The 18,250-nt window shown below is 43.3% G+C and overlaps 2 protein-coding genes across 2 annotated transcripts in view; both read left to right on the top strand.

The window, feature by feature from the left end:
* The window catches only part of MYO15A (myosin XVA), a 58,423-nt gene extending 55,826 nt beyond the window's left edge, over positions 1-2,597 (top strand). Inside the window, 1 exon segment of the mRNA XM_072417443.1 lies at positions 194-2,597. Within this exon segment, the coding sequence (XP_072273544.1) occupies positions 194-295 (102 nt within the window). The 3' untranslated portion in view covers positions 296-2,597.
* A 6,958-nt stretch (positions 2,598-9,555) lies between these two features.
* The window catches only part of ALKBH5 (alkB homolog 5, RNA demethylase), a 14,640-nt gene continuing 5,945 nt past the window's right edge, over positions 9,556-18,250 (top strand). Inside the window, exons 1-2 of the mRNA XM_072417444.1 lie at positions 9,556-10,088; positions 12,292-12,587. Coding sequence (XP_072273545.1) covers positions 9,735-10,088; positions 12,292-12,587 — 650 coding nt within the window. The 5' untranslated portion in view covers positions 9,556-9,734. The remainder of the gene's footprint in view (positions 10,089-12,291; positions 12,588-18,250) is intronic.

Consider the following 18,250-nt stretch of genomic DNA (forward strand, 5'->3'; position numbering starts at 1 on the left):
GCCCCAGGGCTTCTATGGTCCCTCATGGATTTTTCCTCCAGGCTGACAGGGGCATAAAAATCTAATCACCTATAAATTAATTAATAAAAAAAAAATTGTAAAAAAAAAAAGGCTTTGTAAAACTTCAGCTTAGCAACTTTTCCATGTATAAAATAAACACGCCCTCAGTCACCTCCTCTCTTCTTTCCTCCAGGGCCTGGAGCTGTGCAGGGTTGTTGCTGTCCACATAGAAAACCTGCTACAAAGTCGTGACAAACGCCTGACCCTCCCACCCAGCGAGATCACATTGCTATGACCGCCGCCATTGCTACAGAAACTTTAATTCTGCACTTTATATCTAATATTCCAATACAAACTCTAATGGATGCAAAGTATTATCTGACCAGGTAATATAACCCCAATGCAGAATCAGAAAACAATTTGGTCCTGTGGCCACTCTTTAGCAAGTCAGAATGAGGACCAATAATCCAAAAATTCAGACATGAAAAGGACTGTTTTTGAAAGAAGATCAGCTATTGTTATCAGTACAGAGTTGTATAAGGGACTGCAGAAAAGAAATGTATACTGGTACAGGCATGCAAATCAGGAGCTAGGACTATAATGTGACTTTCCTGATCTGCATGCTTTCATCTGCTGCTAGTAATACACTTTATTATTATTATTATTATTATTATTATTAATAATAATAATAAACAGGATTTATATAGCGCCAACATATTACAGAGCGCTGTACATTAAATAGGGGGTGCAAATGACACAGATACAGACAGTGACACAGGAGGAGAAGACGACCCTGCCCTGAAGAGCTTACAATCTAGGAGATTTCCTATCTGAGGGTGACAGTCCTTATTTTTCATACTGTATCATGACAACAGAAATAAGGAAGGGATACAGAAACCTCACCCTCTACTATTCTTCTTACAAAAGGGAAAAAATGTTCTACAGAGCATGCGTAGCTCATTTGACAGCTCATGCATTATCATCGCCTGTCCCTTTCTGCAATAACCCCCTGCCTGATCACCAATATTCAAAGTGGTTCCCTATTAACAGATGGGGACACTGAACCTACCGATACTTCTTCATCCAATCCCATGCTTGATTTTATTTTTCAGACAATGTCACCTGTAACTGTGACCAAAGCATCTTCTAGGGGAAGTTTATCATGCGCATGCGTAGCTGTGTTGAGCTGCTCTATGAAGGAGGCAGTGAAGTGGACCTATAATAGCTTCCATAATCATTGTTTCTGATATCGGTAAGCAATGTTGCTGCCTTATAGCTGAACTCTTCCTTTAGATGAAAATGTAGGTAAGATTAACTAATATTCATCAATCTAGGTAATTTATTGTTGTATGTTTCATGCCCTTTAGTTTTTTACTGACGTATTTCCCTCTTTTGTGTCTAAAATGGACATGATCAGTCGGGATTCTGTTTTTAATCTCTAACTAAACCATAGCTAGGTGTTCCCATCATCCAGTAAGTCATGTGATCAAATTGTACCAGGGTTTTTTTTTTTGCCTTCCTCTGGATCAACTATGCCCATAGGGTTTTATATCTGGGGTATGTTTATTTTCCTGGTGGTTGAATATGATGGACTTATGTCTTTTTTTCAACCTGAATTAATATGTAACTATGTGATCAACCTTCTTTTCCATTTTTGCTATTCTAGAATTATTCATAGCTCCATATATTATGGGCAGAAATATTGGATATGAATTAGGCTGTGGCACACCATGAGAAAATGTAACACAGTCCTACACATGTTAATAATCCTAAGGTAAAGTGGCTTTGAAAGGAGAAGATAATGGAAACTAGCGGTAAATAATTAATTGTCCTTTAACAGATCAGACAGCTCCATCCATGGCGAATGTAATGAATAAGAATCACGTTGTAGATAAAAGATACAATGTATACAATTTCCTGTTGTCTTCACAACAGTCAATTCACCTAAAAAACACAATGCTCCCCATCCCCTATCCAGCAGACCTGGCACCAATGGGCACCGGGTAATACGGGGCCGCTGTCCATGGTTTCAATGTAACGGTCACCTTTGTGCCTATTTTCTACTCAGCTTTTTGTGAGATGTTTGTCCTGTTTATAGATATTTGGTTACAAATGTTGTTGCTTTTATAAATAGAGATAACAAATTCTGTATTTTACTTTTTCTTGAAATACATTTTTGTATTTTTTTTCATGGTGTTTTAAAAGATTTTATCTTATATTTAAATGTAAATAAAAGGACATTTCCCAAATCACTGCTGTAAAGGAATTGTTTATTGCTTCAAGGGTTAGAATTTAGGAAGTGCAAGGTGAGAGAGAGAGAGAAAGAAAAAAGATAAGAGGGAGATATAGAAGGTGATAGGGACAGACAGGGAACAAAGAGCGGGAAAGATGGGGAAGGGAATACAGAGCTAAAAGAAAAGGAAAGGGTAGAGAGAGGGGGAGTTATAGAAAGAGAAAGCAAGAGAGAGATGGAGATATAGAGAATGGAGACAGAGATAGATGGGGAAAAGCAGCAAAGGGGAGAGAGAGAGGGGGAGATTTAGTAGAAGAAAGAGAGACAGAAAAGGGGAGAGGGAGAAATAGAGGTGATAGAGATAGACAGGGAAGGGAAGAAAGAGGGGAGAGATGGGGAAGGGGAGCGAGAGAGAGAGATATATAAAAGGGGGAGAGAGAGAGAGAGAGAGAGGAAAGGGCAAAGAGAAGGGGAGTTTGGTAGAAAGAGAGCGAAAGAGAGAGAGATGGGAAAGGAAAAAGGGAGATAGAGAGAGACAGGAAAGGAGTGAGTGAGATATAGAAAGAGAGAGCGAGAGAGAGATGGGAAAGAGGAGAGGGAGATATAGAGAAGGGGGGAGAGCGATAGATGGGAAAAGGGAAAGAGGGAGAGATATAGAAGGGAAGAGGGGGAGAGAGGGGAGTAGAGTAGAAGAAAGAGAGATGGAATAGGGGAGAGGGAGAACTAGAAGTGATAGAGATAGACAGGAAAGGGAAGAAGAAGCGGGTGAGATGGGGAAGGGGAGATATAAAAGGGGGTAGAGAGAGTGGAAAGGGTAAAGAGATGGGGACTTATAGAAAGGAAGAGTAAGACAGAGAGGTAGGGAAGGAAATGGAAGGGTGGGTTGATGGGAAAGAGGAGAGGGAGATATAGAAAGGTGGAAGAGAGAGAGAGAGACAGGAAAGGGGAAAGAGAGGGAGAGATATAGAAGGGAAGTGAGATAGACAGGGAACAAAAGGTAAAGCGGGAGATAAATAAAGGGGAGAGCGAGAGATTGGGAAATGGGGAAGAAGAAAGAGAGGGGGAGATATAGGAGGGGGTAGAAAGAGAGGAGTGAGGAAGAGACAAGAAAGGTAAGTGGGAGATAAAGAAGGGGAGAAAGAGGGAGAGGGGGGATATAGAAAGGGGAAGTGAGAGAGATGGGAAAAGGGAGAGAAAGGGGGAGGTATAGAAGGGAAGAGAGATAGACAGGAAAGATGAAAAAGCAGGAGATAAATAAAGGAATGGAGAGAGATAGGAAAAGGGAGAGAAAGGGGGAGGTATAGATGGGTACAAAAAGTGAGAGACAGATGGACAGAGAAAGAGAGAGTCAAGGAAAGGGAGTAAGGGAAGGTAAGCGAGAGAGTGAGGGGACAGGAAAGATGAGAGAGATAGTGAAGTTTAAAGAGAGATAGACATAGAAAAGAGAGAGAGATGGATGAAAGACAGGAAGGGGAGAGGGATAAAAACAGCGAAAGAAGGGAAATGAGAGAATGAGAGAGTGAAGAGAAGAAAGAGAGAGAGAGACACAAGGAAGGAGAGAGACAGACAGGATGGAAGGGAGAGAAAGAGAGACAGGAAATGAGAAAGAGTGTGAAAGAGAGGGGGGGGGGAGAGAAGGAAAGTAATGAGAGAGAGATAGAGGAAAGGGAGAGAGAGAGGGGGAAAGAAAAGAAAGAAAGGAGACAGAGATTGAGTGGGGTTTGGAGTATTAGAGTAAACCTTGTCATACGTGGATTGACATTACAATTGATGTTCTGGTTTCTGAGCAACAAAGCAACCCATTAATATTCTTCCAATGATTTCAGCTATGACTCCCACATATCTACAGAAATAGTGGTAGGTGACAATTTTAAATTATTTACTTTTAGGCTAAATTTGAATGACAGCACCCACTCAGCATTCCTTTGACTTCAAACAATAAATAAGTGACCTCCATAGGTATCTATCTGAACAAGGTCACAGAGAGGTTTGCACTTACTTCCTGTCCTGACAATGATTTCACCAAACAGGAAGTGAGGAAAAATCTGCAACAGGACAGACAGTTGTGGCTGGCCACAGTTTGATCAGGGGAAGTTACTTGTGCCCACTTTGCTTTAAATGTGTCCTGCCTGTTGTCTTATATTTTCTGGCATGTGGAGGAATGTACAGAATGAAGCGCACATTGGCTGGGTGCCAGCTTGGCCAACTCAACATACCAGGCCCTAAAAAGATTTACACATAAGATGACAGGTACACGCTCCAGCTAGTTTTAACCCTGCACTGCCGGTGGCTTGGAATTGGATGACAAAGGGCTTGTTTTGCATGAATGTAGGAGCTGTCAAAGCGCATTTAAAAGCGTGCTGTATCTGCCTAATCGGAATGGCAGGCAAGCGAGGAGAAAAATAAGAAGTTCAAAGCAGGACAAGAAGAACTCATTCTTGTACAGCTCAAAGTCCTGGAGACCCCACCGCATTTAGCAACGCATGAGATAACAGTGCACACAGCAAGCTGCCAAGGAGAATGGGCCTGATTCTCCAAGGCTGGAGAAGATATACTTTCATCAATGAAGCCGGGTGATCCAGAAAACCTGTAATGAATCTGGTCCAGGATTGAAAACATTTGCTATCAAATAGTAAAACACTTTTAAGAAAAATCCATTCCAATTTTGCTGGATCACCCTGGCTGGCTTCACTGATGAAAATGTATCCTCTCCAATCTTGGAGTATTATAATAATTCAGGCCAAAAGAGTTCAGGTGCAAGGTAAGAAACGTTCACCTGTTTCTAGCTGAGACATTTGTACTGTGCGTTATTCATGGGCTCTCTTATATTTAAAGGGAACCAGACACCAGTCAACCATCAAACTACCGGTAATAATGCTGATACAATGTATGCCCAAAAGTATGTAGAACAACCCTCACCACCACCCCCCCCCCCCCCCCCCCCCAGCACCTAAATTATTGAGTTCCAGTGTTTCAGGTAAAGGATACAAATAATGTTATAGCATAAAAATATATTATTTGTCTGCTTCCAACTTAGTGACTGCAGTTATACGCCAGCAACATTGGGCTGCATTTCCCGATGTAGTGCCAAGGAAAGAACCAGACAGTTTGCATATTGCTTTTGTGCATTGCATGTGAGTAGAACCTTTCCTGTGTATTGAAGATCAATTTCCCTAGAAGCCCCAATGTGTAAAATAAAGAGTTTGCTATTAGGAAAATCTTGGTTTATACTTGAATCTTACCAGTAGATGGTGCTGTAATGTGTTTTATCAGCATATCTCAGTGCTTCAACAATGAATGCCAATGCACTGCTTTTAACTATTATTATTACACAGTATTTATATAGCGCCAACATATTACGCAGCACTTTACAAAGTCCATTGTCATGTCACTAGCTGTCCTCAAAGGGGCTCACATAATCTAATGTCCCACTGTAGTCATATGTCATTATTACAGTCTAAGGTCAATATGGGGTAAGTCAACTAACCTAATTGCATGTGTTTGGAATGTGGGAGGAAACCCACGCAAACACAGGTAGAACCTGCCACCTCCATGCAGATAGTGTCCTGGATGAGATTTGAATATGGGACTGAGCACTGCAAAGGCCAGAGTGCTAACCACTGAGTCACCATGCTGCCCATAGGTTCTTAGTAGGGTTGGGGTCAGAGCTCTTGGAAGCTTGAGTTGCAATTAACCTAACTGCATGTTTTTGGAATGTGGGAGGAAATTGGAGTACCCTGAGCAAACCCACACAAATACAGGGAGAACCTACAAACTCCATGCAGATAGTGTCCTGACCAAGATTCAAACCTGGGACCCAGTGCTGCAAAGGCCAGAGTGCTAAACACTGAGCCACCATGCTGCTGTAATAAAAGTCAACACATGCAGAATGCAATATTTGTGATGTGAATATAGCCCTAGTATACAAAACCCAGCTCCATAAAGACAAGGCAAAAAGTAGGTGGACTTACCTCCATATCATTAGGTTCAGGTGTCTCCAGTGAAGAGTCCTGTCAATCTACAGCATACAAAGGCCTTGTGCTCTTACAAATTTTTGGTCACAGTTTCGTGGAGGCCTTCTTCTGTACCACTATGACTGTACCCGTGTACAAAGCCAGCTCCATAAAGACATGGTGTGATGAGTTTGGTGGTGAAGAACTCAAGCTTCCAAGAGCTCTGACCCCAACTCTACTAAGAACCTATAGGCAACACGATGGCTCAGTGTTTAGCACTCTGGCCTTTGCAGCGCTGGGTCCCATATTCAAATCTCGGCCAGGACATTATCTGCATGGAGTTTGCAGGTTCTCCCCTTGTTTGCGTGGGTTTCCTCCCACATTCCAAAAACATGCAGTTATGTTAATTTGCTTCCCTCATATTGACATTGTAATAATGATATATGACTATGGTGGGACATTAGATTGTGAGCCCCTTTGAGGGACAGCTAGTGACATGACTATGGACTTTGTACAGCGCTCTGTAATATGTTGGTGCTATATAAATACTGTGTAATATTATGAGTTCCGGTGTCTTTGGTAGTGCTGGTGGACAGGGTACTGTCAATGCCACAGAACACAAAGATATTTTAAACAATTGAGCTATTCCAACCCTGAGGTCACTGTATGAAAAAGGTCTTCTTCTGCATGACTGTGCCCCGTGTACTAAGCCAGCTCCATACAGATGTAGTGTGATGAGTTTAGTGTAGAGAAACTTGAGGGTCCTATACAAAGCCTGGACCTCAACCCTACTGAGATCCTTTGGGATGAATGGGAATGGTTGGATCTTCTCTTCCAAAATCAGGATCTGAGGATCTGCCCTCACCAATGTTCTCCTGGCCTAATGGGTACAATTTCCTACAGACACTCCCCAAAATCTCATGTAAAGCATGACCGAAAGTGTGGAAACTCGTATAGTCCCACACAGGGGAAAGGGGTCAACAAATTAACACTCATGGTTCTCCAAGCTCATACAGGTGTGAATTACATGAGCAGCCTACACAAAACCCTGACCTCAACCCTACTGAACACTTTGGGATGAATTGGAATGGTAATTGTGAGCTGGGTCCTCTCTTCCAACATCAGGATCTGACCTCACGAATGTCCTTTTGGCCTATTGGGTACAATGTCTCGCAGACACTCTCCAAAATCTCATGTAAATCAGTGTTTGCCAAACTTTAGGACGTAATGGTCTACTAATTTCACAGACTCTGAACTGTGCATGTGCGGGGAGCCGTGTGTCACTCAAAAGGGAAGAAACTTCCCCCAGAGTGAGGGCATGATGATAGAACCTGACACAACCTGCTCACCGACCCGACCCTGCGATCCACACAGGGGACATGGTGACATGGTTCTGGTGAGCCCCTTCTCCTGACCCCGTTGGGGTGCACACCGGCCAGAGCCGTGAACCACCAAAATTTTCTTGCGGACCACCAGTTGGCGACCGCTGATGTAAAACATAACCAGAAGAGTGTAAGTTGGTATAGGGCCACATAGGGGAAAGGGGCCAACTCCAAAATAACTGTTATGGTTTTGGAATGGAATGTCCACCAATTTCATGTAGGTGTGATGTTCAGGTGTCCATATGTAGCCTACACAGCACCCAGACTTCAACCTTACTGGACACCTTTTAGGTAAATTGGAATGTTATTTGTGAGCCAGGTCTTCTCACCTAACATCAGGATCTCACCTTACAAATCCTCTCTCGGCCAAATGAGTACATTTAACCACAGACACCCTTAAAGCTCTCATTTAAAGAATGACCAGAAGATTGGGAGCTGTTCTAGTCCCACACAGGGGAAAGGGGTTGAATCCAGAATAATGCTTACGGTTTTGGAATTTTGGAATTGAATGTCCATAAAGTTCATACAGGTGTGATGTTCAGGTGTCCTACACGAAGCCCTGACCTCAATCCTACTGGACACATTTGGGGCGAATTTGAATGTTTATGTGAACCAGGTCTTCTAACCTACTATTAGGATCTGACCTCCCAAATGCTCTCTTGGTCTAATGGGTACAATTTCCCAGATATACCCTTCAAGCTCTCATATCAAGAAAGCCCAGAAGAGTGGAACCGGTTATAGTCTCTATAAAGGGGTGAACCCCAGAGTAATCTTCATGGTTTTGGAATGGAATGTCTGCCAAGCCTATGCAGGTGTGATGTTCAGGTGTGCATAAGTGGCCTACACAGAGCCTTGACCTCAACTGTACTGACCAACTTTGGGGTGAATTGTAATGCTGATTATGAGCTGGGTCTTTTCCTCCAGCCTGGCCTAAATATTCTTCTATTAGCTGAACATGAATGTGTCCTCACCGCAGGAACAGAAATAAAATGTCTCCAATGGATAAAGGCAGCAAGAAATGAGCTAGCAGGAGTTTTAACAAAAAATAAGTTTGAGTTACGGAAATACTTTAACTTTGAAGAGATTTCTTTCTTCTTTTTTCTTACATTGGGCCTTATTTATGAAAGCTTTACAAGGTTGGAGAATATATACTGAACCTGGGTGATCTAGCAAATCTGGAATGGTCATTTGCCATTTGTTAGCAAATGTTTTCAGTCCTGGACTAGATCCATTCCTGGTTTGCTGGATCACTCAGATTTAGTGTATTATTTTACTTTAATAAATGAGGCCCATGTTGTGTTTTGTACAGGACGTGAACAGAAATCCAGCCACCAATATTATATTCTATATCTATTCAAATCTTTTTTTAAAAAAAGATTGTGCTTTGGGTTTAATAAATAAAAGGTTTGAGTTGTGCTCCAACTCAATGTATGGATTGTCAATTTATATAATGCTGCTCATTACGTCATCAGAAACTGGGCGGACCTTCCACACAAGAGCAGCATGCTGAAATAACAATGTCGGCCATCTTGGTACACCACAGAAGCCCCCAGCGGCGGACATTTTTGTACTCCAAACCCTAGGAGACGTTACTCTAGTCACGTCGACACTATCGTAAAGCCTCCAAAACAAAAGGCGCCAGAAGCTCCTTATGCTACACAAATATTGTCTGAGTGTACAAACTTCACAGAGCATAGATAATAAATTTCGTTCAGATGTTCTAATCGCCAGTTCGTGGCGTTCGCTGCCTAAATGCGCCAAAACACAACATTTTGTGGAAACGTCCGTACAGGCACTGATAAAGACAGACATAGCTCGTGGGGTCCTAAGCCGTCACTTGAGTGCCCTGCCTATTGATAAGATTGACATTAATCTAAGCCAATGACATGTAGCATTTGTGGAGGCCGTGCCGGTGACGCGAACCTCTCTTAACGCGTTCTCCCGCCTCCCATTTTGATTGACAGACCCTCGGACCAATAGCTGAGAGGATCCCCTCAGAGCGGAGCTGTGACGTAGGCGGGCCTCAGACGGTGCTGGCGCAGTGAAAGCCGCTCTCCGGTGTCACGGAAGTATAGTGGCGGTGAATGAGGGGACACTGACTGAAATAGACGGCCATGTCAAGCCCCGGGTGAGCGACTACACCCACCCCAAACACCGCAGACAGTCATGTCCGCCAGCGGCTACAGCGACCTGAGGGAGAAGCTGCAGTCTCGGGAGGTGAGGAACAAGCGGAAGCAGCCGGCCTCGGACACGGAGGACGAGGAGGCGGAGCTGGAAGAAGAGGAGGAAGCGCGGAAGGTTCGGAGCGGGATCCGCCAGGTGCGGCTGTTCTCCCCGGAGGAGTGCGCCCGCATCGAGGCCAAGATAGACGAAGTGGTGGCCCGCGCCGAGAAGGGGCTTTACCGGGAGCACACGGTGGACCGGGCGCCGCTCCGCAATAAATACTTTTTCGGGGAAGGCTACACGTACGGGGCCCAGCTACAGAGGAGGGGACCCGGCCAGGAGCGCCTCTACCCCAAGGTGGGTACTTCCAGGGAGCACGTGACTGAACCAGGGTAGAGACGGGGGGCACGTGACTGAACCAGGGTACACACACGGGGGGGCACGTGACTGAACGGGGGGCACGTGACTGAACCAGGGTACACACACGGGGGCACGTGACTGAACCAGGGTACACGCATGGGGGGTTATGTGACTCATCCTGGCTGTACCCCATAGTAGCTACCTATAGGGAGCATGACTGGGATTCCTCTCCAAGGTGGGTACTACCAGAGGGCACGTGACTTAACCAAGGTACACATGGATCACGTGACTAAGTTGGGGTACACACACACACAGGGAACATGTGACTACAGTGGAGCACGTGACTGAACCAGGGTAATCACGGGGTATGTGACTCACCTTGGCTGTGCCCCATAGTAAGTACCTATAGGGAGCATGACTGCAACCAGGATGCTATGATTGGTATTCCATTCCAAGGTGGGTACTCTCATGGAGGGTGCCATTAGACCTGGATGCTTTATACTTACAAGGTTGTTACTCTCAGCTGGGTATTCCAAATATGTTGGAAGACCATATCCTAAATGTATTCCGATTAGAAAGCATCCACATATGTGCGCTGTACCCCAGGAAGTGGGGCTTTACCTAGGCAATCTGAATAAGTAAGAGGATGAAAACTAGAGCTAACAATGGCTGCTCCCTGGACTGGAGAGAATATTGGAGACTGATTGGAGAGCATCTGGCGGTAAGTAGGACAATCCATACCTGGATGTAGGTATTCTCAGTGACCAGGATATTTCCTTACATGACACAATAAATCCGGTGCAGCAGACCGTTGTTCTCGCTCAAACAAGTCATCAACATTTGTCAAAACCATTGTATCTGCATCCATAAACACACATTTTGTGTATTGTATCAACATCCAGCAATGAAGTTTTGTTACTGTGATCATGGAATTGGCCAGAGAGGATTTACATCCAGTAGAGGAGAAAATATTTCTAAACTATAACCTACCTCTACTAGAACTAGAGGTAGGCAATACTCAATGTGCAGTCTCTGCCTATATCTGGCAGGTCTAAGTGCCCCCTCTGCATGCTATGGTTCCATCCACTGGCTGCTGTATCACTATGGCGTCCTGCTGTGTCATAGTGCCCAGTGTTCAAAGTGAGGGGGGGGATCTGGAAAAAAGAAATAAATTCTGTGTGGTAGTCATGTAACTATAACATCCAGTTTCAGAGCTGATTGTTTCATACGGGCGACCGGGTCATCAGAACAACAATTGTCAGTGCTAGATATCACCTCCAGAGATGTGTGTCTTATCAAGGAGAAGACTGCCATGCTTCATGTGTGTAATAGTCATCGCCTTTGGTGGTTTTAAAGGTGGGAGGTTACCCAGAAAGTCGCCCTGGATCCTCCTTGAAAACCACACAAGCAAACATTGGTGCAATTTTTTAAAAACTTGGTTCCTTTCTCAACCAGGGTTTTATGGGATCCAAGGATTCCTCCTGAAGATGCTAAGGGTTCCATGAGCAATTTGTGATTTAAGTGACACCAATGATCTTTTTAGCCATATGAATGACCTTCCCACTGACCACTATGCCAAATTATTATCAATTGTCAGTGCTCAACCCAGAAATTGTTTTAAGCCGGGTGGGAAGAAATTGTAGGCGGGTGGCAGCCCCTGTATTGTGACCAAACTCTTCAGTAACCACCCAAAAACAGCCGGGTGGGTGCTGAAAATTGCCGGGTGGTGCGCCCAGCTAAAAGGGCCTGGGGAGAACCCTGATTGTGAATATTGATATAATTGTCAGGGGTTTCCTAAGACCTGCGCGTTTTTCAAGAGTTCCCCTATGTTAAAACCGCCTAAACTCAGAATTTTCACTCTACATAAAAGGGGTTAGACAACCCTTTTATGTAAAGTAAAAATTCTGTTTTCTTTTTTTAAGTGCAACACCCTTTAAAAAAAAAATAAAGAGGGGGGGTGAAGCACCACCCCTTTAATGAATAGGAGTGCAAAGCCTCCTGGAATACACAGAAGGCTCTTGGGTGGGATTGAAGGTAAGTGGATTTTTTTGTTTTTGGGGGAGTTTTGATTTTAGTTCCTTTTTAAGAAACCCTGGTCTGGATCTGGACACTGTGCCTTATTTTTTAATTGTGTGTGTTTTTTTTTTTTTCTACCTGGTTATTTTATTCCTAACTGGTCCTTTTTTCTTTTCCCCCCAAGGGTGACGTAGATGAAATCCCAGAATGGGTGCACGAGCTGGTCATCCGTCGCCTGGTGGAGCACCGCCTCATCCCTGAAGGCTTTGTAAACAGCGCCGTCATCAATGACTACCAGCCCGGAGGTTGCATCGTTTCTCACGTGGACCCTATCCACATCTTCGAGCGGCCCATTGTATCAGTCTCCTTCTTCAGCGACTCGGCCCTGTGCTTCGGCTGCAAGTTTCAGTTCAAGCCCATCCGTGTATCTGAGCCCGTTCTCTTCTTGCCTGTGCGCAGGGGCAGTGTCACCTTGCTCAGGTAACCCAACATTCTCATGGATGTGCAACTTCTGGTGACTTATAAGCACCAGGGTGACCTGTCAGACGGGTAAAACTGTCCATATAGCATTACATTGTGTTTGTTTCCTTAACGTATCCTAAAAAGGACACATGCTTGGTGAAATGGCTTTTATGTTGGGCTATGCTGGGGCTTGTAGTCCTGTTAGCAGCTATAGAGAACTTAACTTGATTTTATGCTCCATAGGATGATGTAAGGTTGTAAAGTAACCCTGTAATGTCACAGCTGCTAATCTATTAGCATGGTATGAGTATTTATGAACTTTTTCACGCCGGTCTGTTAAGTGGATGATCTGTAAAACAATAACTCCTGCTGGGGCTTTATAATTTAAAGTTTGTAGTCCCCCCTTCCTTTTCCCAATTGCAAATACATTTATGCTTCATTCTATAGTCAGATGGAGACATATGCAAGTGCTGACATTAAGTGCCAGGGCCACCACAGCCCGTGAAGCGAGATGAGACTTATTGATACTTGTGGTTCTCCCAGCTGCTCCTGGCGTCTTCAGGTCTTCAGGCAGCTTAGCTGACGAGATAAGTTGGCATTTACAAGCTAGGATATCAGAACATGTCACAGTAAATCCTGGGTAATGCCTTGCTGACAGGACACACAAGAACACCCCAGGCTGTTCTATGCAATATAGGTCATTGATTACAGACCCATGGGATAGGAAAAACACCAGGCTAAAGCGGGTCACAGAAGCCATCCTATCGCTAATGGTTTCCTAACAATGCATAGCAGACTTATGTGGCATTGGTTTCAAAGTAAAATGTAACAATATAACATCTTAAAAGACTTCATGGATAATACGTTTATAACTTTTTCCAATTCAATTCCCAAAGGAATGAGATCCTACAGTCTTAGATCTATTTTAATTCACTGAAAAACTGCCGGGACTTTGGCAATTCTCATGAGCATTTTCCTGTAGTATAGTTGAGAGAAATGGGGATAAGTGTTCTTTTTGTCTCTTATTTTCATATCAGTGGCTTTCATGTAAATATTTTTGCAGCAGACATCTCTCTAAAAAGATTTCTGCTATATCAGATGCATGTTGTACTCATTCGGCCTGTTGGTTATACAGTGCTTAAACAAAACTTTGGTATTTTTGATTTAAAACTTTTGTTTTGGGAAGGATAGAGAAGGTTCACTATTCTTACATTTAGCTGCTTGTGTACCATTGCGGAGCTACCCCTTGACTTCCAGTCTTACAATCGCAATATGAAATTAGGGGAAAGTCTCAAAGAAATGACCATTTTTCTACCGTTGTCCCTTGTGGAAGATTATACCTTACCTCTTGTTTGGAGGAAACCATAACATTTTGGCTCTTTTTATTTCAGTGATAGTGGGCACAGTTACAAGTTGCGAGTGAATCTCCTCTGGGGAAATTTACCATTTGCAGGCAAATCCTAGCTCGGCCTTAGGTAGCATTTTTTTTTCCCCCTCAGGAACTATAAGCACCAACATGTAACTTTATACTATTGGATATTGATAGCTAATGATTCTCCAGCCATTAGGAAACTATAAATATCAGACTGCTGGGGTACGCGTGTTATACTGCATCTAGTCTGCTCCTTATCCGAGTTACAGGTGGTTGCCACCAGTTCACCGCTGGCATAAATTAATCAGGTTTGCTTGTCCAGGGATGCAGTTTTATGTATATCCTAGAATATGATGATAAAATAGTTTCCTGTTGTGAACACGGATACATATCTCCCAAATTTAGGTATCTTTCAAGTGACTTAATAAACGGAACCTGTGATTCCTTCTTATTATACATACAAGCGTAGTTTCTATTACAAAACTAGGAGCCTAAACTTCATCTAAGAGCACTGCACCACCCAGATGCAAAGAACAGATTCCTCTTGGTTTTTCACCTAGCTGTGAGTTAAAACCCTTCTGCAATATTGAGAAAGTCTGGATGGGTTGCTCTGACGCTGTAGGCAACGTGGTTTCTCTATTCTGCACAACCAGATAGGACAAGGGGGTATATGTTTACCATAATGTACAAGAATGGTTGTTTTCAAACTGTATTTATAAAGTGCCAACATTACAGAGCACTGTAATGGTTGCAAATCGGACAATAACAGGGTAAGAGGAGACCTTTGCTAAGGAGTTTACAATCTGAGCTGGTTTGCATTCTTTGATGACCTGCAGTGGGTTTAGAAAGAAAAAAAAATGCAGCTTTGCTTTGTTTGGTATCTGATTAGATTGACCCTAGTTTGTGTTAATGTGTTTGTAGATAAAACAAGCATGGACTGACATAACTCTATACAACTTGTTGGCACCATCTGGCTATGGAAACATTTTTTATAGTCCAAGATTTCTGAGGAATTGACCTTAAGTATGCAAGAGATCTGAACTCTCTGGGCAAGTGTAAATTCCATGACCGATCTACAAATCCTCTGGAAAATAAATCGTATTTAATTTATCTGAAATCGGGCTTGTTAGAAATCTTGAGGCCGGGGACTACGCAGCAAGCTTTAGGATTTTGGCAGTGTTATCCCCGTCTTTCTATACAAGTATTTTAGCACCCTTCATTTCCTGCTCCTGGATTCCATCTTACAAGTGAACTCCCTGCTTGTATGTGATACAATTAGGATTCTATTAGTCATATCACTTCCTTTGTCTGATTCACAAGGTCTGTGTCAAGTGAAGCGTTACTGCCAGTCTGATTCGGTGTTGCTACAAGTGTCGCTATTCATGTTTCTCCCAATAAGCCTCCTATGCTTTGAGTCAGGGGGTGGCCAAGTGTCGGCATCTTGGCATGAAGGACTTGTAAACTTAAACCACCGCTGGGCTTAATTAAAACCGCTTTGCAGAATCATTAGATTTCAATATTAAAAGGCTTGTAATGTTAGTAGACCACATATCTTACTAATTAACTGAAATTGCTGTAGTTTGTGGGCTTTTGTAGCATGTTCATGGGTTCTTCTTTCTTCTAGGGTTGTATTCAGCTGGTATATGTCTGATACACACCTAGATCAGAATTCCTTCAAAAGTTGCTAGTGGTTCCCTATGCAATATGAACTTTGTACCTCTCAGTTTAAGTGACACCAGTGATCCTTTTAGCTATCTGTAAGGGTGACATTCTTCTCACTGACTGCAATACAAATATATTGTGATATGGGTATATAGTAACTTTAGAAGGGCGTCCCCCCAAGACCAGAGAGATTATTTCAAGGGTTCTCCCCTGGTAAAGCAGTTAAGAGAGGCTCTGCTACTTTGTCACTTGAGACAAATGGTTGTGATTGTCTAAGGGAAGGATCTAACGTGTATGGTGGCCCCCATCTGTTCCACATTCTGTCCTGGAGGATCAAGAAATGACCGAGCAAGGATGAATGCTTTCTAATGAGGGAGTGTGTGGGGGAGGCTTATTACACAGAATTTATATAGCGCTGACATATTACACAGCGCTGTACAAAGTCATGTTGCTAGCTGTCCCTGACAATCTAATGTCCCTACGTCAATCATGTCTTTAATACAGTCTACGGTCAATTTGGGGGGGAAGCCAACTAAGCTAACCATGTCTTTTGAATGTGGGAGGAAACTGGAGTACCCAGGGGAAACCCACACCAACATGGGAGAACCTGCATACTCCATGTGGATAGTGTACTGTCTGAGATTTGAACCTGGGACCCAGCACTGGCAAGGCCAGAGTGCTAACCACTGAGCCACTGTGCTGCCCCACTTACAGGACTTCGTCCAATAATTTTATCATCACCTATGATCGTTTGCAGTGGCAGTAATCAGACGTATGTACAGGGCTTTTCTCCTGGTTGGAAGCATCCCTTGTAGCCAATCAAAACTCTATTCCCTTGCACAGCGCTATTTGAATTTTCTTGCCCCGCTGAAGGGTACACAAATAACCTTAATATACTGATAGTGGAAGGTATTTGTTTCAATAATACCAGAACAAATACATGTTGTAGCTTAGTAGTTGGATATGGGGGCTGCATTTGTTTTCTTTTAATGCTCAGCGTTTTGACCAAGTACAGAAATCACAATCCGTGGCATGTCCTTGTCATTTCCTGTGAGCTGAAGAAATATACTGAAACTTCCCATCCCCTATGTAATGGATATAAAAAGTTCAGCCTGGATGGGAAGAGAAGTGGTTTTTTTTTTTTTTTTTTTAGAATTACCAAGAGAAAGTGGGACTGGAAAAATAATGCTGCCATTCAATCTAAATAATAGCAATATAGAATTTAGATGGAGGTTTATAGATGCAGTGTGTTTGAGAGTTCAGAGAAGGGGATAAAGAGAAGCGGCACAAAAGCACTGTCGGGTAAGGGGAGCTTATTAGGGCGCTGCTTCTCCTTTCTCTGCCCAGCCCTAGAATGTGTGGTGGAGACTTGTAACTGAAAGAGAAATTGCAGCAGAGAAACATCTAGCCCGGTTTCTGTAGCTGTACTGCGTGGCAGAGATCCGCTAACTAGAACTTCTCCGACAACAAAAGCCATTGGCTTTGTTCACACAACATATTCCAGAACATCAGACGTTTTAATTTAATTCAGCCAGTCTTTGTATGCAAATATCCAACAGGTTACAGTACACATGTGTTTTCACTCTGCATTCTGCTTTTTCTCTGGAGTTCAGGTTTAAGTGCAGCCTAGAGATTCCGATCCATCTGCCAGGTGCACACAACCATCCTACGCTGCCAAATTCTCACTTTATACAAAGCAGGCTGTTGATTCGCGCTCCAGCATTTCCGGCACATGTTTATTTCCAGGTTTCTCCAAGGCTGCAGGTGTACGGAGTCTGGCTGGCAGATTGTTTTGGCAACCTAAGAACCCGTGTGCAAAGACACCTACTCCAAAAGATCGGCTGACAGATCTGATTACTGGTCACTGTGGTGCTCTGCGGAATAACCTTATTAGCATTTATGTAATCCAATTGTAAAGGGCACAGTAATTAGCTTTTAAGCCGCAGATTATATTTGTATTGCCCAGTGGAACTTGAGGGAACTGGACGAGCCATTAGATGACAGCTATCAGATTTTTGTCTTGCCATTATCTTATCTGAGTACCGCTGTATTTGGAGAAGAGTTGAGACAGGTGTTGCCTTTCCTTGTAAACATATTGAGGGTGAAGGTACATAAAGCTCAGGCGAATGGTTGTGCTCATCTCAAGCAAAAATCTGCCATGTACAGCGGTCCCCTGACGTTCATCAATCCACCACAACTGATTGTGCACGGCTACTGTTCTCCTCTATGAAGGAGAGCACCATGGGGTGCCTGCTTGCTTGTCCTCTGCTCTCCATGAAATAAAATTGCAATGTGTGTACATCACTGATTTGTTCACTGGAAATGATGATCAATTCTGGCAACAATCTTTAGACATCTGTAGGGGGCTTTAGTCTTGTATTAAAGAAAATGTATGTATAATTTGAAACACAGGTATGTGCATGCTTGGATTTGATGCCTGCTTGCAGAATACAACAGCTAGATCTGAAGATACATATGTTTACCATGTATGGTAGGGTTAAAGGAACCTGAGCTTTGCTCTTCAGCAATGTAGCACATAACCTAAATCTAGCTCTCTGTACGGTAGATCTGAAGAGATCTGGTTGTCTGACCATGCAAGACAATGCAGGTTGGTTTTTAGCCCACCAGATAATTTCTGTGATCTTTC

The sequence above is a fragment of the Pyxicephalus adspersus genome, chromosome 7 (genome assembly GCF_032062135.1).
Source record: "Pyxicephalus adspersus chromosome 7, UCB_Pads_2.0, whole genome shotgun sequence".
NCBI lineage: Eukaryota > Metazoa > Chordata > Amphibia > Anura > Pyxicephalidae > Pyxicephalus > Pyxicephalus adspersus.